Source organism: Aulonocara stuartgranti (assembly GCF_965226115.1).
Source record: "Aulonocara stuartgranti genome assembly, chromosome: 20".
Taxonomy (NCBI): domain Eukaryota; kingdom Metazoa; phylum Chordata; class Actinopteri; order Cichliformes; family Cichlidae; genus Aulonocara; species Aulonocara stuartgranti.
Genome location: NC_138956.1, coordinates 19,348,349 through 19,373,205, shown reverse-complemented (window position 1 = coordinate 19,373,205; position 24,857 = coordinate 19,348,349). Strand labels below are relative to the sequence as shown.

Genomic DNA, 24,857 nt, shown 5'->3' with positions numbered 1-24,857 from the left:
ATCTTAGTCTTTTGTCTTGTGTTCAGCGTGTTCAGTTTTGCTTCCCCTGTTGTTATGTGTTCCCCTCTGTGTGTGTATTTAGCGTGTCAGATTCCCTCTGTTCATTGTCAGGTTGTCTGGTTGGGTTGTCTCACATTGTAATCCTTTTGTAAACCGTTTTGTTCTTATTCCTTTGTATTTGTATTAATTAGTTTTTGCCTTAGTGACTTTCAGTCCATTTACCATTTTATCAATTGCAAGCGGCAAGGATTCTAACAAATCTTCATTAACTCTCCATCCTGTCTTCTATTCTCCACAGCTGCTGTGGATTACCTGGCTAAGAACGTCAATCTCTCCAATCAGCGCAGAATGAAGCTGGCTGACCACTCAGCTGTACTGGGACTGCTGCAAGTTGAGACAGGCCAAGCATACTAGTACTTTCCCAACATATTTAAACAGCAGTACACCGGGTCACCAGCACAACCCACACTGCCTGCTACAACTCGCATATTCCAGAGAGCATTTGTGAGTGTGTGCCACAAACTGAGTACAAATGTGACTGCTATTTAGGTTTTTTTAAACATTATTTTATATTGGTGGGTGAAAGACTGAATGATGCAGTTTTGCAAGCTTTAAGTATTCTTCATGGAAACAACCAAACTAACAATGAGGAAGTGTTAGGAACATACTTTTTGCACCAAATTTCAGGTGTGTCAAACTTTTTAGATAACTAGAAATTTGTTATAAGCAATTAAATGTGAATTAAAAGATAATCTGAATGTAATCTTTGAAATAAAATAACTTTTGTATAACCAGAATCACAGTGAGGAAATAATATCCAGTTATTCTAATGTTACTTCTGGTTCTTTGCAAAATGTTCCAAGTGAAACAGAATCACTCTGCTCTTACTGCAGTAGTTCAACAAATAAAAAAAGGTTGAATTACAGTAAAAATGTGAATGCAGAGCACATTTTTAGGATGAATTTTAAAAAATTTAAAAATAAAATGAATTTATGGCAATGTTTCAATGAATTGTTAAAACATACTGATCTATTGCCTGTTTACATTTAGGAAAGAACCCTTTGAGTTACACACAACAGCTGAGTACCCTAAAAGTCCCTTGTAGTCTCTGTAAATCTTTGATTGATATGATTCTGGTTGTGTTGTCAGAAAACGTATAGACCATGAAAGCTACCTCGAGACTATGCATGCTGTATATCTGACCCAAACAGAATTTAAGCCACTGGATTCAACAAATATGTTGATTTTTCTCCTGTCTTAAAGAAAACACTCATCAAGAAAGATTGATCCTTGTTGACCCTTTTTATTTATTTTTAATTTCTTCCATGTGAAGCCTGGACGACTTCACCAATATTGGTGAAGTCGTCCGATGCCTACTCTAAGGAGTCCTTCTTGCTGAACAACAGAACATGGAAAAAAAAAGATGAATAAGACAATAAAACAAAATGTCATAATTTGTGCATGTGTTAAGTTTGTGAAGAAGAATAACATTTCTGTAGCAGATCTATATCAGATAATTCCTCACGGGATGACTTATTCTGAGCTCTGTTCATAGCTGAATTCCAAGGACACCAAGGTCAAAACTGAGAGTCTAACATGTACTCTGATTAACTGCCATCATTCACATCTGCATCAATCACTAGTTTCTATATTTATTTATTTCTCTTCATTGTGGTTCCTTTAGTATCTACTCTGTTCATATTTATCATATAAACAAAAAATGATCTTTGTAGAACCATATCTGCAACTATATTTCTACTAATTAACATCTTTTAACAAATGCTTGTCTTCAATACATTTTTTGTAAAGTAGAACAGTGGACTGTAAATGATATCAAACAGACTGCTGATTTTAAGTACTACAAAATGTTGCTGATCCAAGCAATTTAGCACTCAGAATTTAAAATTTTGTATTATAACACTAAGGATTTTGCCAATAAATATATATTTCTGTAATGTCACCACCCATTCCCATGCCTAAAAAAAGAAAAGAAAATGCTACATAACCCCAAGTAAGTTAGATCTGATAAACCTAAAGATCCAAGTAGTTTAAATATTTTGATTAAGATGGTGCATACTTTATTTATCACAAATTCGTGACTTCACGTACCTTTTAACAGTAGTTTCTAACTCATAACTTATTTTTAATTAAGTTGGTGGTTAAATGGGATTATACTAATACAGTGGGGCAAAAAAGTATTTAGTCAGCCACCGATTGTGCAAGTTCCCCCACTTAAAATGATGACAGAGGTCAGTAACTTGCACCAGAGGTACACTTCAACTGTGAGAGACAGAATGTGAAAAAAAAAATCCATGAATTCACATGGTAGGATTTGTAAAGAATTTATTCGTAAATTAGGGTGGAAAATAAGTATTTGGTCACCTCAAACAAGGAAAATCTCTGGCTCTCACAGACCTGTAACGTCTTCTGTAAGAAGCTTTTCTGTCCCCCAATCGTTACCTGTATGAATGGCACCTGTTTGAACTCATCATCTGTATAAAAGACACCTGTCCACAGCCTCAAACAGTCAGACTCCAAACTCCGCCATGGCCAAGACCAAAGAGCTTTCGAAGGACACCAGGAAAAGTATTGTAGACCTGCACCAGACTGGGAAGAGTGAATCTACAATAGGCAAGCAGCTTGGTGTGAAAAAATCAACTGTGGGAGCAATCATCAGAAAATGGAAGACATACAAGACCACTGATAATCTCCCTCAATCTGGGGCTCCACGCAAGATCTCATCCCGTGATCATGAGAACGGTGAGCAAAGATCCCAGAACCACACGGGGGGACCTGGTGAATGACCTGTAGAGAGCTGGGACCAAAGTAATAAAAGTCACCATCAGTAACACACTACAACGGCAGGGAATCAAATCCCGCAGTGCCAGACGTGTTCCGCTGCTGAAGCCAGTGCATGTCCAGGCCCGTCTGAAGTTTGCCAGTGAGCACATGGATGATACAGCAGAGGATTGGGAGAATGTCATGTGGTCAGATGAAACCAAAGTAGAACTTTTTGGTATAAACTCAACTCGTCGTGTTTGGAGGAAGAAGAATACTGAGTTGCATCCCAAGAACACCATACCTACTGTGAAGCATGGGGGTGGAAACATCATGCTATGGGGCTGTTTTTCTGCCAAGGGGACAGGACGACTGATCCGTGTTAAGGACAGAATGAATGGGGCCATGTATCGTGAGATTTTGAGCCAAAACCTCCTTCCATCAGTGAGAACTTTGAAGATGAAACGAGGCTGGGTCTTCCAACATGACAATGATCCAAAACACACCGCCCGGGCAACAAAATAGTGGCTCCGTTAGAAGCATTTGAAAGTCCTGGAGTGGCCTAGCCAGTCTCCAGACCTCAACCCCATAGAAAATCTGTGGCGGGAGTTGAAAGTCCGTGTTGCTCGGCGACAGCCCCAAAACATCACTGCTCTCGAGAAGATCTGCATGGAGGAATGGGCCAAAATACCAGCTACTGTGTGTGCAAACCTGGTAAAGACCTATAGTAAACGTTTGACCTCTGTTATTGCCAACAAAGGTTATGTTACAAAGTATTGAGTTGTATTTTTGTTATTGACCAAATACTTATTTTCCACCCTAATTTACGAATAAATTCTTTACAAATCCTACCATGTGAATTCATGGATTTTTTCTTCACATTCTGTCTCTCACAGTTGACCTCTGTCATCATTTTAGGTGGGGGAACTTGCACAATCGGTGGCTGACTAAATACTTTTTTGCCCCACTGTATGACTTAAAAATAATAACTTTTTTGGTTACTTGAACTCAACACTCAACAGACACAGTTTAAAGTTTGCTTTCAAGGACAAAATTTTCCAGGAACAGATCCATGAAAATGAAAAACATCATCAAATTTAAATGGGACTGCACTGATCCTTAAGGTTAACTATTCTGAATTATTATCTGAATCTTTTCTGGGGGTTTTTGTTTGTTTGTTTGTTTGCTTTTTGTTGTTGTTGTTGTTTTTTTTTATTATTATTTTGTGGTGCTGTTGATGCCATTCCAGAGAGGTTTGGGCTTTCTGAAAAGGAACTGAGAAGTTTAAGTTTGATGATTTCATTTACATTCCAAGTGATTTGTTATGTCTCTGTACTCTATAGACGCTACATACTTTTATAATATTATTAAGCTGCATTGCCACAACAACCGTGAAAACCCCTTTTGGGTGATAACCTTCTAACTTGTGTCTATATAATATATATATATATATATTTTTTTCATTTTGTTTTTTTCACTGAAAGGAAACAAAGGACAACATTAAGGATCAATTGTAAAGATTTTGTTCAGCCTCACCATTGCCAAAAACCTTTTGGCCACTTTTCTACTTGTTTTATTTAGCTCTCAGTTTGGCATGTATGTCATCATGATATTATTTATTCCACATGTATAAAGTATTAGACTAGTGAGAAATTTGGCATTCACTGTCATTTACTCCTTTCAGCCTCTTGGTGTATGTAACAATTACGTAACTGTATGTTCATTAAAACACTTCGACCAAGACCACAGGGGTTGTGCTGACTGAAGTTGTTATTTGTTGGCAGTACAATTAAAGAGAATTTAAAATCTGAACAGCATTTATTAATTTTCCTTGAATTTGTACCTTATTTGGAGTAAGCACATACATTATAATCAATATACACTAACACTAATAAGAAAACAAACCAGGCAAAACTGGCCAGTAACTGAAACTCAAAGACACTCTTTTGCACTGACTATTCAAAAGTATGGTCAGTGTTGGGAAGGTTACTTTTAAAATGTATTCCACTACAGATTACAGAATACATGCTCCAGAATATATTTTGTAACGTATTCCGTTACATTACTCAATGAGAATAACGTTGTGCCGTTATGGGTGCTTGTCTGATGCAGGGGCGTTAACACCTTTCTTATATCACAACTCTGAAGATCGATGAACGTTGTTAACAGGTTTACTGACATTCAAAAGGGTGAAACTAAAAACAAGACAAACAATACAGTCATGATATACATATGTGCAGCATAATATGCACTTATATACCACATTGCTACTACATAGCATATGTCATATGTCTTATTATATAAACTTGTACTATCGATGCTATCCCAGATGACCTCCAAAATCGCGGCTAACTAGCTTAACAAAGGGACTAGCTTTACAGCCAAATATTACATTAGCAGGCAACTTATTGCACAAAAGCAAAGTAAGAACTTATACTTTAAGTACATACACAGCAAATTCAAAAGTGTTAAATGTTTTGGTGTTAATAGTCTTCTTGCAAAAGTAGAGTTAATTTTACTCTAAGTAGAGTCACATTCTTTTAATGTAACTCTGAGGTGTAAAATGATAGTAGTTAAAATCGAGTGTTAAAAATGAGTGTTTCTCTGTCAAATCTGGAGGTGTTAAAATGGAAACATTAACTCTTGACCTCTTAACTCTGAACTCCTACAGGGGCTATGACACCAATAGAGTAAATTCACAGACTCCGCCCCCAGCACGGCTCCAATCGAAGCTGAAGTGAAGCCGTTTCAGAACATTTTGCTCTACATATTTGAGTTGTTTGCCATGCTTGGTAAGTCATTTTTTTTTACTGTGCTGCAATTGTTTACTGGATTATTTGTGCCATTAATTAGTGTCAACTAATTTTTATTCAATCTCCGCACAGGATATGCTTGTGAAGATGGAATATGGGGGAGAGCAGAAGTGCGCTGAAGTTCCACAAAGGGATGAATGAAGGACATGCATATTGTATTGAAGAAATAAGTGATGAGAATGCTGTTATTTGCATTTACCATGTCAGACCTTTTGATAAACACAATTCTAATGAAAGTGAGAACATGTATACTGTTACATCTTTCAGAAAATGTTTTGAAATTGTGGTGCACAGTTCAGAATAAATGTTTTTCAAAAACCATTGCATCTTTTTAGTAAATGTTTATTTCCAAAATAAATTTCTAGAAGTTCAGAACAGTAAAATTCCCGCTTTTTAGAATGAATTAGAAGATAACTCTTACGTAGTTAAACTAAAATAATCTTTGAGAGTTAATATATAAACTCTTAAGACCAAGTGTTAAATTATCAACTCCAGACAGATTTGGTGTTTAACACTAAATCGGAGTTAACGTACCAACTCTCCAAAAAGAGTTAAATTAACACTTTCTGGTGTGGACCCATATAGACACTTTAATAGTGTTGAAATCAAATCTGACAGTGTTAATTTGGACATGCTGGATGCTGGATGCTGGACAATCCATTATTATTTTCTTCCTGCTCAATGAAGTTTTTTCAAAATAAAGCAGTTTCTAAAATGTATTGCTTGGAGCAACCACAGAGGGTGCTGTAAACACATAATGAATAACAAACTGAGTCAAAATGATATTTTAGTGATACAACATTTTACAACTTTTATTTATAACAGAACAAAGGTATTCTGAATACTTTGGATTACTGTTGTCATGCTTTTTACAACTACATTAATGTACTATTGCTGTGTGATTTATTACTATTTCTGAAGGCTACTCGCCATATCTATACCAACTATATTTTTAAATTTTAATATAAAATGAGTAACAGTGGGTTGACATTAGATAAGACTGCACTTTTTCCAGCGATTTGTTATAGAAAACTATTCCGCGTATATATAAAACAGGTAGGCGGCTCCAAACCGTAGTAAAGAGACCTCTGGCTAGTACATTGGGTTCCGTGTCGGGCTCGTGGCCGAAAATTAGCTTTACTTTATTCCCTGGTTCAACTTTGCTAGTGAGAGACAGAGTGAGGTGTTGAAAGGCTGCTCCAACTGAACTTATTGTTTCGGAGGAAAACACAAACACAGTATACAGTCAAGTCTTAATAGCTTACTTACAACTGGGCTTGTCAGGCACTCTTATAGGCTGCAATGGTTATTATTATATTTACATGCTTCCATCTCCTGTTTCTGGTCAGTGACAACTTGTACTTGTAGACTCTCCTGGCGCTCACAGACACATAATGGGTATGGCAGTCCATTCTCCCTGCAGCACAGACTACACTGCCCATGAGGCTACATTCTTTAGGGCTATGCCTGTAACACTCTGCCTATTGCCTTCATTTTAAAAAATTTTTTGAAAAATAATTTTGAAAAATATTTCTTCACTTCAAGCAATGTGGCATCATGGCAAGTAGAGGTGACATGGGCCGCGAGATTGAGACACAGACATTAGAGCCTCTTAATGCGTGTTTTGTTTAGGTTTCTACCCGCGTGGAATTACCAAAAATAGAGAGGGCATAGCTTAACATATGAAACAGGAAAAAGCTGCTGTGTAATCCTTTTATTTTAACAAAGTAACTGTATTCTGAATACCACCTTTTAAAACGATAACTGTAATGGAATACAGTTACTCATATTTTGTATTTTAAATACGTAATGCTTGTACATGTATTCCGTTACTTCCCAACACTGAGCATGGTAATGTATACCGCTTGTCACAAAAGTAAGAAGAGACCTACTTCATAACTCAAGGATTTAACCTGTTATTATGACTTAACATGCTGCAGGTTCTAATCATGTCATCACCTATCTATGCCAGATCATTTAGCCAAAGTTCTATGGTCATTTCTTTGGTTTTGAAGGGGGGGGGGTTGTAGTTTATTTAACTTTTTAGAACATTTTATACAAAAGGATGAACAGACAAACAGAAAACACAATGAAACAAGGAGGAGATCAGTTTGAGAACAGAAAAAGAAACAAAATACCTCAGCGCATACAAAAAGCACATGGCTATCAATACACCACAGAAACACGAGACAAGCAACAGGGGCGGGTAAAGGGTAATAGAGAGCTGGTGTAGACATCGCATCCGGTCCTGCAGCATGTCTGCGCTGGTCCAGTCGACCGCCATCTTCCCCGGGAGGGGACAAGCATTGAAGGCGTTTGGAAAGGGAGGGGGGATGAGTGTGTATCAGTTTTTGTGTATGCGTGTGTGTCCAGAGTTCAGCTGAGACAGTGTCCTTCGCCCTGCCAGGCTAAGTAAACAGTCTTCCAGCCAACCCAGGTGGCCTTGCATAGGGGAGGAACAGTCTAAGCACAGTCTGTTATCAGGGTGTTTTTGTTCAGCTCCAGCCTTGAGATCATAGCTGGCGCCGAAGTGGTAGCCGCATGAAGCGATGGTGGTTTTTACTTTAGTGCGAACAACTCATGTGAATTTCAAAGCTGTTCTAACAGTCCGACACTGGTCTCTCAATCTCCTGTTGGAGAGATGTGAGCATCTCCATGATGTTATCAAACTTACGCTCCGTGATGTTGTCCTTCTTGTGCTCAAAGAGCAGATTCTGAGAACTCACGACCGCAGTGAGCTTCTCCAAGATGTAATCAATTTTCGCTCAGAGGTCTTATTCTGAGTGCTTCTCCAAGGTGTAATCAAATTTTCGCTCAGAGATCTTATTCTGAGTGTTCACAGCAGCCGTAAGCTTCTCCAAGATCTTATCTGTGCTGCGCTCAATGAGCCCATTTTGAGAACTCACCACTCGTCCCATCGATTCAATCCCTGCAGGCAGCCTTGTGGGGTTTTAAACAGCCGATTCCGCTTTCTTTAATCTTCGATAAGCCAGGGCCAAGCCAGGGCCAAGCCAGGGCCAAGCCAGCTCCGATCAGCAAGAACCCTGTTATCATGGCTCCGAATAGCTAGATATCTTCAACACTCAGGCTCACCCGAGCCCAGACTTCTCGTTGAGAAAAGGGTGTCAATTGCATTCAGGGACCAGTTGATCAAATCCATAATTCCTCTTTAGGTTTTAGAGAACAGACTGTGAGAGAGTGTTCCAGGGAAAAGTAATACAAAATACACAAGACTGGAAAAGGACACAAGAGGCTAAGCAGGGAAGATAAGGGAGGAGAGGAGAAAAGTGCAACCGACTTCGCCAAGAACCAGAGAGAAAAAGAAAATGTATACAAACAAGAGAAAGGCACACAGAGAACAAGTTGCTTGGAGCAAAGAAAAGACATAAAAACATCTCAGAAGTGCTTTTTATGTATTTATTTGTGCAGGTCGTCAGTATTCCCACGTTTAGGCTGCTGCAGACGTTGGTTATGCAGCAGCCCCAACATCTTGTCAACAGGAAAGGTTTATACCTTTTATATTAGATTATTGATATTGTAATAAGAGGGTTACCTGTTCATTTGTTTTTATTGATAATCATGGCTCGGTGTTGCTTTTGCACATATAGCCTTTAGAACAACGACGAAACCCATATCACCCAATTGAAGCACTTCGCTCTCGCACTGCAGGCTCCTAGAGTATTTAAAAGTAGAATGAGAGGGCCCTCTTCTCTGGAACCAGCTTCGAGTTTGGATTCGGGGAGACAGACACTATCTCTACTTTTAAGATTAGGCTTAAAACATTCATTTTTGCTAAAGCATATAGTTAGGGCTGGACCAGGTGACCCTGAGTCCTCCCTTAGTTATGCTGCAATAGACGTAGGCTGCCCGGGGATTCCCATGATTGCATTGAGTTTTTCCTTTCCAGTAACCTTTCTCACTCACTATGTGTTAATACACCTCTCTGCATTGAATCGTACCTGTTATTAATCTCTGTATCTCTTCCACAGCATGTCTTTATCCTGTTTTCCTTCTCTCACCCCAACTGGTCGCAGCAGATGGCCACCCCCCCTGAGCCTGGTTCTGCCGGAGGTTTCTTCCTATTAAAAGGGAGTTTTTCCATCCCAGCCTGGGATGGTCAATTTAGTAAAGTAAATCCGTTGGGCATCTTTCTTTGCCTTTAGACAATAATTCTGATGGCAAAAAAGCCAAACGGGGCAGGCAAAAGAAAAAATAAATAAATAAATAAAAGGGAGTTTTTCCTTCTCAGTGTCACCAAAGTGCTTGCTCATGGGGGGTCAAATGATTGTTGGGTTTTTCTCTGTATCTATTATTATAGGATATACTGTACAATATAAAGCGACTGTTGTTGTGATTTGGCGCTATATAAATAAAATTGAACTGAATTGAAACACAGGGTTGAACATTATATCACCATGTTTGGTCCCCCGGTGTTTGCACAGGCGTGCCTCCTCAACCCTACGAAATTGTCGTGGTCTGGGTGGTTTTCCACAGCATCGGCTCCTCCCCACTGGGTGGAGTCTTTGTTGTTCCTCACCTGATGGCAATCGTACCAGCAGTATTTATGACCAGCGCACTCAACTGGTCTTCGCCAGATTATCTGCCAACTTTAGTCAGTTCTCGGCCTCATGTCCGTTCCTTGGTGACTCATCGTGTGTATTAACCGTATCTCTGTTTTTCTCGTCAGCCTCTGAAACCCACCTACCAAGTTCTCCTGGATACCAGTTTGCTGCCGCCGGTAATCCCTCTCCGTTTTGGAACTGCCATTCTCTCCTGCCTGCCTCCCTGCATTGCATACAGCACCCACCTGGACCTCTCCTGCCTCCCCCCTCCACGCAACCCCACCTGCAAGCTTGTAAGACAGCTCAGTGTACTATCCTTAGATTCACTCGCAACCCTCTGTGGGATTCCCCTGACTGCTCTCTCCTCTGTTTCAGTGCCCTGGCCCGCCACAGTTTCCCCTGCCCAGTACCTGCACCCAGTTATCCCTGCCATCTAGTTATCATCACAGTATTTTCTCTCGCCTCAGACATCTAGTTTATGTTCATTGATTCTAGTCTGCACTTTCTGTTAGCCTCTGAGCATTGTAAAATAAAATCTCTTTTCGTTACACCTCACCCCTGGCCTCCGGTTTTGAATCTGCACTTGAGTCCATCCCATTTCCACAGGCCACTGCGCCATGACAGAAATTCCCCATCGCTTGGGAAAAGTTTGCAACCATGGAGCGCCTCGGCATCGTACAGCGCTCGAATAGTGCCTGGGCCTCTCCGCTACACATGGTGCCCAAATCAGACGGTTGATGGTGGCCGTGCAGAGATTTTCGCAGTTTGAATAATGTCACAGGTGATATGTAGGGCTTTCAATGATTTTGTCCTATCATTGCCTATACCCAGGGGATACCATACCCTGCATTTACGGACTTCCTAAGATCCACAAAGAAGGTGTCCCACTCAGACCCATTGTTAGAGGCATAAACTCAGCCACTTACAACATTTCGAAACACCTTGCTACCATTCTAGCACCTCTTGTGGGGAACACCCCACATCACATCAAGAACACCACTGACTTCACCGACAAGGTCCAGAAGCTTACTCTGGATCCAGATGAAACTATGGTGTCCTTTGATGTCTCTTCACTTGCATGCCTACCACGGAGGCAGTGGAGACTGTCAGAAAATGACTACAAGAAGACAGCTCCTTGGAAGATAGAACCAACTTCACTCCCAATCAGATTTGCACACTGTTAGACCTCTGCCTTACCACCACATATTTCATATACAATGGGGGTTTCTACAGACAAAAACATGGATGTGCCATGGGCTCCCCGGTGTCACCTATTGTAGCCAACATTCACATGGAGGAAATGGAAAGAAAGACCCTTGGCTCTTTTAAAGGGAGAGTACCTAGCCACTGGTACAGATATGTAGACAACACCTGGGTCAAAATCAAAACATAAGAAGTGGAATCCTTCACTGCTCACATTAACGCTGTGGATAAAAACATCAAGTTCACCAGGGAAGACACAAAGGATAACTGTTTGCCATTCCTGGACTGTGCCGTGTGCATTGAAGAGAATGGAAACCTCAACCTCTTTGACTCCCACCACCTTCTGGAACACAAACTTGGAGTAATAAGGACCTTACAACACTGGGCAGAAACTGTTCCCTCTAAGTCTGAAGGGAAAAAGAAGGAACACACACATGTAAAGAAAGCTCTTAAAACATGCGGTTTTCCTAATTGGTGTTTCATCAAGTCAGCAAGTCAGCAAAGATGCACAGAAAAGAAGACCAAACACCAGCTAAGGGGGATAAGAAAGACAAATGCAACAACATCCTCTATGTAGCTGGTATATCGGAAAAACCCAGGAGAGTCTTCTCCAAGCACAACATCCCAGTTTACTTCAGACCCAGCAACACACTCAGACAAAAACTGGTTCATCCAAAAGACAAAACGCCTAAACACAAACTTAACAATATAGTGTATGCTGTACAGTGTAGTGAGGAATTCCCAGACCTCTACATTGGAGAGACCAAACAGCCACTTCATAAACGTATGGCACAACATAGAAGAGCCATCCTCCACGGGACAAGACTCAGCTGTTCATCTGCATCTAAAGGACAAAGGTCACTCTTTTGAGGATGCAAGTGTTCACATTTTGAACAGAGAAGACAGATGGTTCGAAAGAGGATTGAATGAAGCCATCTATGTCCACTGTGAATGGCCATCTTTGAACAGAGGTGGTGGTTTACGACACCAGCTGTCTGCCATCCGCAATCTAGTTTTGAAATCCCTTCTCAGGCGCCTTAACGCCCACTCGCATCCTGGGCCATCTAACCTCAGGAAATCACATGATAGGTTGGGGCTAGGTTACACAATGAACTCACCTGAAACCTTGGCTGATTGTGACCTACACCCATTTTCACACTTTAGCTCGTGTGTTTAGGTAGAGGATCAATAGGGGGTCCTTTGTCCCTCTTGAAGGGACACTCCCTTAGGGCTTAAATCTGGGACTCTCCACAATTTGACCCTAGAACTGAAACATCTTCAAATAACTTAAAGAAGTCCAGATGCTTTTCTTTCCAAGCTCCTCCCTAGAACTAACACGAGGAATTTTGCTACTGCTGTGTCAAAAGTGAAAAGGGAGGTTGACCCTGCATTGAGGTGAGAACGAGGTTCAGATGTAGCAAAAGTCTACTTGTTTTGTGGAGCTGGGCATATGCTAAATCTGTGTCCTTCATTTGAAGGAACATTGCACAGTGAAAGATTTTCCTTTTTGAAAGAGAATGGGGTGTATTTTATAGCTGTATGAAGCAAGGACTGTAGGAAATGTGTCGTGTAATCAGAAACACCCATGTCCGCCCCAAGAAGGGAGAAAGTTTTTCAGTTCAAACTAAAGGAGAAGGAGAACCATCACATGAACATGAAGGGTCTCTGTATTCTGTTCAAAGCAGTGGTGTTACTGGGGTCAGTGAGCAAAACAGTGCTCTCTCCATAATCCCAGTGAGTGAAGTCCAAGAAAGGCCCCCAGTAACTGATAACATATACTTTTCTGGATCCTGGGAGTTCAGCATCATTTTGAAGGAAAACTGGCATTCTCTTATGTACAATGGGTCAATAGAAAATGGTCAGTAGCCATATCATCTCAGAATTGCAAGTAGTTGAATTGGATTTAGAGAACTACTATGAATTGTCAGATTTATTTACACAGAAAAGCATGCCTGTTCATCGATGCAACATTCCCCAACAGGAAAATGTCAACAGTTGACCACACTTACAACATATTAATGTCTTGGAGATAAATTTCGGGGTTGACCTACTGATTATGACCAATGTTGTTAGAAGTCAGGATGGAGGTCCCTATGCAGTATAAACTATACTAGGGTTGAATGGCGAATTGCCCTCTTAAAGGAGATTGTAAGACTGAAATTGCTGATGTTATGCTGCTAAATCTATGCAGACCAAGCTCCTGCAGCATTGTATACGGATCAAATAGCCCATAGAAATAGGTAAGCGCCACCCACACGGACCTCTGAGGGACATGGTCGAATGTATTCTCCAAGTCCACAAAGCACATCTAGACTGGTTGGACAAACTCTCATGCAGCCTCAAGCAAGGATAAAGAGCTGGTCCAGTGTTCCATGACCAGGATGAAAAGCCCATTGTTCCTCCTGTATCTGAAGTTTGACTAACAGATGGACTCTCCTTGCCAGCATAGACTTTCCCAGTGAGGCTGAGGAGTCTGATCCCACTATAGTTGGAACAAACCCTGTGGAAACCACCATCCCAGTCTGCCAATCCAGAGGTATCACCCCTAATCTCCATGCAACATTGTAGAGGTGTGTCAACCAAGACTGCCCTCCAACATCCAGAGCCTTCAGGCTCCTGCCACCAACACCCAGAGCCTTCAGGCCCCTGCTACCAAGGAGTTGTCTAACTGCCTCGGTGACCTTGCCCCAGAAATAGACATCTCCGAACTCCTCCCACACCCAAGTTTTTGCTTCAGCCACTGTGTGAGTCATGGTGGCTTCCTTTACCTCTGGTGTCCATCATTTGGGGGGGGGGGGGGTTACCACTACGACAGGCACCAACAACGTTATGGCTAGGGATGGGAATTGAACACCGATCCTTGTTGAGAACCGGTTCCCACTGTTTCAATACCTTGGAATTGTTTGCCATTTTTGCAAACAATTCCCCTATCGATTCCAGTCGCCTCGAATGATGTCACCATGTTGTTTTACCCAGTAGGAAACATGGTGCCTAAGCGGCACAAACGCTCAAACGCTTACTCTACAAATATACAGAAGCATTTGCTCACAAAACACTAGATAACGTTAAATGAATGTTGTGTTTTTGATTCGCTCCGAACTAGTGAAGCTCAACCCAGCAGCAGCGGTAACGTTTGCATGTCTTCTCCTGTTAATAGGGCCGGTAACTAATCAACTAACATTGCATATTATGTTAGCGTGATTTGCCTTATTGCAAAACCTGCTATTACTGTGCATTGCATTTAGATAACCGTGACAAGAGAGAGAAAGACAGAGTCTGGCTGGCTCAGATGCTGGCAGTTCTCGCTGCAGTCTACCGGTAGCTTCTCCTGTCACAGAGGCAGGGAAAAGTAAAATGATGCAGGCCAGGATAGATGAATGTCACCGAGTAGTGACTAAGTTTGTGGTAAAAGGCACAGTAGATGCCCCCGAGTTTCGGTAAGTGAATGTGTTTAGTTGTAGGCTAAGTCAGGGAATGTCAAAGTTGCATGTTCTCCTCTTACCAAATGTTTCATCCGTTTCCATTTGTATATTTTTTAGAGAAATGATAAAGACTCTGACCCCTAAGTACAAAGCCCCAAACAGAGACAGTTTAACCAACCACTTGATCCCTGCTTGGTATGCAGTTGAAAAGGCAAATCTGATTTCTGACCTGAAACATGTGTTGAAGGTAGCCATCACTGCAGATGGATGGACAAGTTTTAGTCAAGATCATTACCTCACAGCTGCATTATGTCAGGAATGGCCAGGCTCAAGAAAAAGTCCTCAAAACCAAACCAGTGTACCAGGCATAGACAGGAGCAGCTGTAGCAGAAGAGATTGATGAGATCTTGGAGGAGTATGGTATCAAAGACAAGGTTGTGGCAGCCACTGTTGATAATTAGGGATGGGTATCGTTTAGGTTTTGTCCGATACCGGTGCCAAACCGGTACTTTTGAAACGGTGGTGGTACTTAAAGGGTGCTCGAACCTGTGCTTAAAGAATGTAACACACAAACTTTGTCCAAAAATGTCTTATGCTTATATTTTTAGCAGTCTCTTTTTTCTGCAAAATGATAACCAAGTTAGCCTTTTCTGTTGATATAACATACCTGCTTTGGTTGGAACTGGTGCTTAAACAATGGAAAACACAAACTTTGTCCTAAAACCTCTCATGTTTAGCTGTGTTCTTTTGTAAAATGATAACAATGTTAGCCTTTTCTCAAGCTAAGGGCATATATGGTATCACTCTTGGCTGGAAGCAGTGCTTAAACAATGGAAAAAACACAAACATTGTCCACAAACCTCTCATGTTTAGTTGTTTTCCATTTTTTCTTTGGTCATTTTAGCCTTTTTGGCCAGGGCAAAGGGAGTATCTGCTATCAAGAAGACAGCCACATGTAACTACGACAGTGTTTGCTAGTTCACCTTATGTGTATTAATTTAATAACGTGGTTAGCCTACTCACCGTAATTTACACACGAAGCTACTCACCCAGAGAAGAACGGCTGCTGCTGCCATCATCATCCGTCATCATTTCTGCTACACTGGCAGGGCAAGGGCCAGGACTCTCCTCTTCGGGTTCTTGGGGGATGTTGCTAACTCCAAGTCCGATAACAGGCACCACACCCGCAGTAGATGTGCTCGGTGTGAGGTCTTGCAGCAAGTTATCAAATACGGTGCATTTCTCAGCTTTTAAAAAATCGGTATGCGTTGCCAGGTGTTTTATCAGATTCGAGGTGTTACTTCTTTTGCACAATATTACCTTAAAGCACTTGCTGCAGGCTGCTGAGTTTGCATATTTTGCTGTGAAGTATAGCCAGACTTTTGACCGCTTCGCCTTGGGCATTTTTAATCTGTAGCTCTGCTCTAAAAGAACGTACACCTGGGTCGGCCTACTGTCCTTGGAAAGGTAAAATGATTGGCTAGAATCCAATGTGTATGACATGTCAGGAAAAAAAAACACTGAAATAAAGCACCGAAATGTGCACTGCTTTTCGGTATGGTTACTACCATTTATGTCAGAACCAGTGCCATAATGGCACCGGATATCAGTACCCATCCCTATTGATAATGCGGCCAACATGGATGTAGCTGTCAAAAAGCTACAAATTCTCAAGTTTCCATGCTTTGCACACACCCTGAACCTTTGAGCTCAGAAGCTCTACAACTGTCTTGCCATTTCCAACTGGGCGGCAAGAAGTCACTCTGTGATTGTATGGATGAACAACATGGCAAAAGTGGTCCTGAAGGAGAAGCAAGAGTTGCTCAGTAAGCATAGTAAATAGTTTGTTCAGATTGTGTATATGTAAATCATTAGATCATGATCAAAGTAAATGTATAAACTAAGATAAGGAATATTACATTAGCATTTAAGTTGTGAATGCAATACTCCCCAGAGCTGCCCAAGCATATGCTGCTCCTAGATGTAAAGACCAGATGGACCTCTCTGTATTTGATGATGGAGAGATTCTAGCAGCAGTTTCCTGCCATCCAGGCTCCAGCCATCGATCCACAGATAAGAAAGTCAATGGAAAAGGAAAGCTGAGTAGTACTGAAAAATAATGGGTATATGGCTTAACTTGTACTCAGGTTCGGCAATGACGACTTAAGAAAAGTAGAGGAGTTTGTGGTACTCATGCAGAAGCACTACACCTCCACACTAGCAGTTTCCAGCGACAAAAGTCAGACCTGTGGTGAGATTTTGCCCATCCTGCAAAAGCTACAGCAACACTACACCGTACAAGAAGATGACTTTGCCTTCACAAGGAGCATAAAGGAGAACATTTGGAAAGATCTTTCCAAACGATACTAGGATTCATTTATCATAAATAAAATGACAGTTATAAATACTTAAGGATAGTCATGATGTCACATTTTCCTCCCTTTTAAAATTTAAGGACACTGATATCCAGAGATTCATGGAGGAGGCCACTGTCTTGGACCTCCGATTTACAGTGGGGCAAAAAAGTATTTAGTCAGCCACCGATTGTGCAAGTTCCCCCACTTAAAATGATGACAGAGGTCAGTAATTTGCACCAGAGGTACACGTCAACTGTGAGAGACAGAATGTGAAAAAAAAATCCATTAATTCACATGGTAGGATTTGTAAAGAATTTATTCGTAAATTAGGGTGGAAAATAAGTATTTGATCACCTCAAACAAGGAAAGTCTCTGGCTCTCACAGACCTGTAACGTCTTCTGTAAGAAGCTTTTCTGTCCCCCACTCGTTACCTGTATGAATGGCACCTGTTTGAACTCATCATCTGCATAAAAGACACCCGTCCACAGCCTCAAACAGTCAGACTCCAAACTCCGCCATGGCCAAGACCAAAGAGCTTTCGAAGGACACCAGGAAAAGTATTGTAGACCTGCACCAGACTGGGAAGAGTGAATCTACAATAGGCAAGCAGCTTGGTGTGAAAAAATCAACTGTAGGAGCAATCATCAGAAAATGGAAGACATACAAGACCACTGATAATCTCCCTCGATCTGGGGCTCCACGCAAGATCTCATCCCGTGGGGTCAAAATGATCATGAGAACGGTGAGCAAAGATCCCAGAACCACACGGGGGGACCTGGTGAATGACCTGCAGAGAGCTGGGACCAAAGTAACAAAGGTCACCATCAGTAACACACTGCAACGGCAGGGAATCAAATCCCGCAGTGCCAGACGTGTTCCGCTGCTGAAGCCAGTGCATGTCCAGGCCCGTCTGAAGTTTGCCAGAGAGCACATGGATGATACAGCAGAGGATTGGGAGAATGTCATGTGGTCAGATGAAACTTTTTGGTATAAACTCAACTCATCGTGTTTGGAGGAAGAAGAATACTGAGTTGCATCCCAAGAACACCATACCTACTGTGAAGCATGGGGGTGGAAACATCATGCTATGGGGCTGTTTTTCTGCCAAGGGGACAGGACGACTGATCCGTGTTAAGGACAGAATGAATGGGGCCATGTATCGTGAGATTTTGAGCCAAAACCTCCTTCCATCAGTGAGAACTTTGAAGATGAAACGAGGCTGGGTCTTCCAACATGACAATGATCCAAAACACACCGCCCGGGCAACAAAGGAGTGGCTCCGTAAGAAGCATTTGAAAGTCCTGGAGTGGCCTAGCCAGTCTCCAGACCTCAACCCCATAGAAAATCTGTGGCGGGAGTTGAAAGTCCGTGTTGCTCGGCGACAGCCCCAAAACATCACTGCTCTCGAGAAGATCTGCATGGAGGAATGGGCCAAAATACCAGCTACTGTGTGTGCAAACCTGGTAAAGACCTATAGTAAACGTTTGACCTCTGTTATTGCCAACAAAGGTTATGTTACAAAGTATTGAGTTGTGTTAGGGAAAATATTCTAAAACACTTCTTCGGTAAAGACTCAGAGAAGAGAAACACACAGAACTTCTTGCTAGCAAGGGCAGTCTCAATGACTCGCGCTGAGCACTGCCCCTGGTCTTTATTTTATACTCCATTGAACGTGTGTGTGTGTGTGTGTGTGTGTGTCCTGCTGATCAAAGGGTCATAAAAGGTACATCCTTGGTCAGGAGAAGGGTGAAGAAGTCCAGCAGTTAAAGCACTTAGACTAAAACAAACGTAACTACGTTAATCCTGCCATAAAACAATAAAACCAGGTACAAGCTCTCTCGTTCTCCCAGGACGTGGGGGTGCATTCCTGAGGTGCACGCCAAGCCTGCAGCCTGCTAGAGATCACACACAATTGATTATATGCCTCTAAGTATACATGGTTGAATATTTCCTAATACAAATAACTACATGCAGTATTCTACCATATGCAAACTTATATCACTAAAAGATTATACTGACTACTAAATACAATTTTCCATAGACAAGTTGTATTTTTGTTATTGACCAAATACTTATTTTCCACCCTGATTTACGAATAAATTCCTTACAAATCCTACCATGTGGATTCATGGATTTTTTTTCACATTCTGTCTCTCACAGTTGAAGTGTACCTCTGGTGCAAATTACTGACCTCTGTCATCATTTTAAGTGGGGGAACTTGCACAATCGGTGGCTGACTAAATACTTTTTTGCCCCACTGTAAATTCAAAGTGGATAAGGATGAAGTCTGGGACAGGAGATGAGGTATTTCAATATGACAGTTCATTTTTCATTGTAGCACATTTCCATTGCGAGAGTGATACCTTTCATCTATGGATCCGTGGTACTTTGATTTGTTTGTTTATTTGTCACTTTCTACTCAAGCACCTAGCGCAAGGAGTCACACAGGGAGAGTTGCTCGAAGATGAAGATGAGGATGAAGAAGACTATGTAAGTTTAGTTCATTGTGATAATAATTTAAATGTCATGGATTTTTCATTTTTTGCTTCATTTTTTATTATGTCCATTTAATTTCAGGCGCTACCAGTAAAGCAAAAAAACAAAACAAAAAAAAACGGCCTTGGAAGAACTCTTTGAAGAGGAGGACAACGAGCTGCAGTCATTCCAACAATGGCAGCCCGTTCTTTCCCTGGCCCAGAGAGTGGATCAGGAAATCCAGCAGTATAGAAGCCTAACCCCCATCCCCTGCAAGGATAACGCTGTTAGGAGGTGGTGGGTAGGTGTATTGTTGTTGTTTGGGTTTTGTTTTCCTTTTGGTTGTAGGTAGGCGAGGCGGGGCTTGATGGCATTCCAGCACACCTGCGACGCATCGGACGTCATCAGTGAGCAATTTTAGGGAGCAGAGTCACGGACGTCTGGTGTCGGAGTATTGTCGCTGTCACAAGTGGTAACGAGTCAGCACAGGCTGCATCTGTTGATTTTACGCTGTGGAGCTGTATGTTTTAAAGGATCCACATTTCACCTGCTTCTCTTTGTCTTAGCCTGTTCCATCGCCTGCCCGCCTACCTAGGATTTTGTGTTGGCTATTGTGGATCCACGACGGAGTGCTACGTACCATCAGGCGGCGATCACCGCAGCGGCTGTGGTTTGGGTGGTCAAGTAAGCTCTCCAACTCTCTCCGTCCACTTGTGTTTAATGTTCGGCTATCAATGGTACGCCATAAGCTGTGTTTTGTTCCCTGTTGTCAGGTAGCTCCGGTGCGTCTGCTGCCTACCTGCATACTTCGGCTCCGTCTCATCTCCTCGGTGTTTATCTCCTGGCACATTTTTATCCATCACTGTATATAGCCCCTTCCCTTGTAAATATTCCCCCACTCGTGTATATATAAAGCTTGCATCACAAACTATTTTGCGTCCGTGTGTGTTTCTGCCACGTAATCCATCTATGTAATCCAGCAGACCTAACAGAATACTCCGACCATTTTGATGGATTCGGCAGAACACACAGGTCCAGATTTACTCCAGAAACACGAGGAGTCTTTGTCAAGCTTGTCTCGGCAGTTGGCGGCGTCCGAGCAATGGGCGGGCCGGGTTAATGAGACCCTGTCGGCCATTCAAGAGACTTTGGCTCAGTTAGTTCCTCCTACTGTTCCCGCTGTTCCTGCCCCCCCGCCCGTACCGTCTGCCTCACGGGGTGTGGGCTCTGTTCGTGACCCCGCTCCCCCGGCTCTGGTGCCTTTTACGGGAGAGTTGGGCCGTTGCGGGGGTTTTTTGATTCAGGTTTCTCTGCTTTTTCAGCGGTATCCCCAAGCGTTTTCCGATGATGCTTTTAAGATTTCTCATGTTATCGGTGCCCTTCGTGATCGTGCTTTGGACTGGGCCGAGTTTTATCTCGCTCTGCATCCCGTGGAGACTGTCACGTATGAGCAGTTTGTTCGGGATTTTAAGGCTGTTTTTCATCACCCCCTGCGCTCGGATGAGGCCGCGCGGCAACTGCACGGCCTCCGCCAAGGGGGCCGGTCGGTGGCGGAGTTTTCTATTGATTCTATTGGTTAAGGCCGCGGAGACGGGGTGGGGTGATGACGCGTTGCGCGGGGCTTTCGTCATCGGATTGACCGATCGCATGAAGGATGAGCTCGCCACTCGTGACGAACCGGAGAGTTTCGAGGCTCTAGTTAATCTGGCTATTCGTATCGATAATCGCCTTCGCGAGCGTGAGAGGGAGAGTGTCCCGTCCCCCTCCTCCCGGTCCGGCCCACGCATGGTCTCCTCCGGCGCCCGCCGCTGAGGAGCCTATGCAGTTGGGTCGTACACGGCTGACGCTGGAGGAGCGTCGGAGGCGGTTTGAGGGACGGTTGTGTTTGTATTGTGGCCAGCCGGGCCATTTTGTGTCCACCTGCCCGTTGCGGGCACTTTTGGATTCTGGCGCTGAGCAGAATTTTATTGACGGCGGTCTCACGCGGCGTCTCGGTATTGAGACGAAACCCCTGCAGGTTCCCGTCTCCGTTGTGGCTCTCACCGGTCAGTTACTGCCCTCCGTCGCTCATGAGACTGAACCGGTTTCGTTGATTCTTTCTGGTAATCATCGTGAGGTTCTTCGTTTCTTTGTTTTTTCCTCCCCGGAGTCTGCCATCGTTTTAGGTTACCCGTGGTTCGAGCGTCATAATCCTCATATCAATTGGTCCTCCCGTCGCATTGAGAGTTGGAGTAGCCACTGCTTGTCTCACTGTTTACAGTCTGCTCTTCCGCCTTCGCCTGTCTGCTCGTCTAAGCTGGCGCCCGAGGAGGTGGATCTTTCGTCTGTACCTGAACAATATCATGATCTGGGGGCGGTTTTCAGTAAACGCTGTGCGCTCTCGCTTCCCCCCCATCATCCTTATGATTGTGGCATTGAACTGTTACCTGGAGCTCCTTTGCCCACCAGCCGGCTGTATAACCTCTCTGGTCCGGAGAAGGCAGCCATGGAGAGGTATATTACGGAGTCACTGGAGGCGGGCCTGATTCGTCCATCGTCTTCGCCGTTGGCGGCAGGTTTTTTCTTTGTGGATAAGAAAGATGGATCTCTCCGACCCTGCATTGATTTTCGGGGTCTTAATGACATTACTGTGAAGAACAAATATCCTCTTCCCCTGATCTCTTCTGCTTTTGAACCTTTACAGGACGCGGTCATTTTTACGAAGCTGGACCTTCGCAATGCGTACCATCTGGTGCGCATGCGCCAGGGAGATGAATGAAAGACGGCCTTTAACACTCACCGTGGACATTACGAATATCTGGTGATGCCTTTTGGCCTGACAAATGCGCCGGCAGTGTTTCAAGCGTTGATTAATGATGTGCTTCGGGACTTTTTGAGTCGGTGTGTGTTCGTTTATTTGGATGACATCCTTGTTTTTTCGCGGTCTTTTGAGGACCATGTTCAGCAGGTGCGCAGCGTTTTGCAGCACCTTCTGGAAAACAAACTTTTTGTGAAAGCGGAGAAGTGTCAGTTTCATGCTCATTCTGTGTCGTTCCTGGGCTATGTCCTTGCTAAGGGGCGGGTGGGGCCTGATCCTGGCAAAATCAGAGCGATTGCTGATTGGCCGACTCCTTCCTCGCGCAAACACCTGCAGAGGTTTTTGGGGTTTGCTAATTTTTATCGCCGATTTATTAAGAACTTCAGTCAGATCACCCTTCCGCTCACCCGGCTTACGTCCCCGGCTCGAGTTTTCAGTTGGTCTCCTGAGGCCGAGCAGGCGTTTGCTCGGTTGAAGGAGTTGTTTTGTTCCGCGCCCATTCTCGCCCACCCGGATGGTGCCAGACAGTTTGCGGTGGAGGTGGATGCTTCTGATGTGGGTGCGGGGGCGGTGTTGTCGCCGTCTCCATCCGTGCGCATTTTTTTCGCGGCGGTTTTCTCCAGCTGAGCGGAACTATGACGTGGGTAATCGGGAGCTGCTGGCGGTTAAGCTGGCTTTGGAGGAGTGGCGTCACTGGTTGGAGGGGGCGGAACAGCCGTTTGTGGTTTGGACGGACCATAAGAATCTCTCTTACATTCGGAGTGCGAAGCGGCTTAACTCCAGGCAGGCCCGGTGGCAGCTGTTTTTTAGCCGGTTCCATTTTACAGTCTCGTTTCGCCCGGGTTCTCGCAATGTTAAGCCGGACGCCTTGTCCCGTCAGTTTCCCCCCCGCGTCTGAGTCTATGGGGGTGGTTCCGATCATCCCCTCGTCTTGCGTGGTGGGGGCCGTGACATGGGAGATCGAGAGCCTGGTGCGCCAGGCGCAGCGGCAGGATCCGGACCCGGGTTCGGGCTCGCCGGGTAGACTGTTTGTTCCGGCGGCCGTGCGCGCGCGTGTTTTGCACTGGGTGCACGCGTCTCGTTTTGCTTGTCATACTGGCGTGCGTCGTACGGTTTCCCTGCTGCGGCGCTTCTTGTGGTGGCCCGCTTTGGCGAGTGATGCCCGCGAGTATGTGCTAGCCTGTGACACTTGTGCGCGCAATAAGAGCCGTCACCTGGCCCCTCCCAGGTTGCTGCATCCCCTGCCTGTCCCTGGTCGACCTTGGTCGCATATTGCAGTTGACTTTGTTACCGGGTTGCCGCGTTCCGCTGGTCACTCGGTGATCCTCACCATTGTGGACAGGTTCTCCAAGGCGGCGCATTTTGTCCCTTTGTCTAGACTTCCTTCTGCCCTGGAAACTGCTCGCGTGCTCGTGGATCACGTTTTTCGGTTACATGGAATTCCTTTGGACATTGTGTCGGACAGGGGGCCTCAGTTTGTTTCTCGGATGTGGAAGGCTTTTTGTACTGCTTTGGGGGTGGGGGTGAGCCTTTCCTCGGGCTATCACCCACAGTCTAATGGACAGACTGAAAGGGCCAATCAGCAGCTGGAGTCCGCCTTGCGCTGTGTGGCCTCCTCTGACCCCGCTTCCTGGAGTGGTCATCTTGCTTGGATTGAGTATGCTTATAACTCTCTCACCTCGGCAGCTACTGGGTTTTCTCCGTTTGAGGTCTGTTTGGGATATCAGCCGCCGTTGTTTCCTTCTCAGGAGGCGGAGATTGCGGTTCCGGCCGTGCGGGATCATCTACGTCGCAGTCGGAGGATTTGGCGCCGGACTAAGGCGGCGCTGCTCCGGACAGTGTCTCAGACTCGCCGGGCTGCTGATCGGAGGAGAACGCCTGCGCCTCAATTCACCGTGGGCCAACAGGTTTGGCTGTCCTCTGCAAATGTTCCTTTGAAGTGCGTGGCCAGGAAGCTTGCCCCTCGCTTCCTGGGTCCTTTCACCATCCAACGCATCATCAATCCTGTTTCTGTGAGGCTGCAACTACCGGCCTCCATGAGGATTCATCCTACGTTCCATGTTTCTCAACTGCAGCCAGTCTCTCGCAGCCCGCTGTGCCCACCCGTGGAACCTCCTCCGCCCGCCCGGGTGGTGGACGGGTGTCCTGTCTATTCGGTCCGGCGGCTGCTGGATGTGCGCCGTCGTGGCCGAGGTTTCCAGTTCCTGGTGGACTGGGAGGGGTATGGCCCGGAGGAGCGCTCCTGGGTCTCTAGGGCCTTCATTGTGGACCTGGCGCTTATTGTGGATTTTTACAGGAGGCATCCTGACAAGCCTGGAGGACCGCCGGGTGGCGTTCCTTGAGGGGGGGATACTGTTAGGAGGTGGTGGGTAGGTGTATTGTTGTTGTTTGGGTTTTGTTTTCCTTTTGGTTGTAGGTAGGCGAGGCGGGGCTTGATGGCATTCCAGCA

The 24,857-nt window shown here is 44.2% G+C and overlaps 2 protein-coding genes and 1 long non-coding RNA gene across 8 annotated transcripts in view; 2 read left to right on the top strand and 1 right to left on the bottom strand.

Moving 5' to 3' along the window:
- The window catches only part of LOC309696400 (paired box protein Pax-7-like), a 120,776-nt gene extending 110,027 nt beyond the window's left edge, over positions 1–10,749 (top strand). For 3 of the 6 annotated variants that reach the window (XM_082517615.1, XM_082517614.1, XM_082517613.1), the window contains one exon: positions 10,279–10,749. In XM_082517615.1, the coding sequence (XP_082373741.1) occupies positions 10,279–10,628 (350 nt within the window). In that variant the 3' untranslated portion in view covers positions 10,629–10,749. Of the gene's footprint in view, positions 1–298; positions 4,591–5,449; positions 5,571–5,663; positions 5,913–10,278 lie in introns of those variants that run through there. The other 3 variants (XR_014273460.1, XM_082517616.1, XM_082517617.1) reach the window with 3 other exon arrangements.
- The window catches only part of asxl1 (ASXL transcriptional regulator 1), a 267,754-nt gene extending 243,670 nt beyond the window's left edge, over positions 1–24,084 (bottom strand). The window contains exon 1 of the mRNA XM_082517597.1: positions 24,079–24,084. The gene's annotated coding sequence lies outside the window, so the exon portion shown is untranslated. The remainder of the gene's footprint in view (positions 1–24,078) is intronic.
- LOC309696329 lies at positions 19,904–20,542 on the top strand. The gene is made up of 2 exons (XR_014273424.1): positions 19,904–20,295; positions 20,385–20,542. It is a non-coding gene; the product is annotated as an uncharacterized lncRNA (long non-coding RNA).
- Positions 24,085–24,857: the final 773 nt, after the last annotated feature.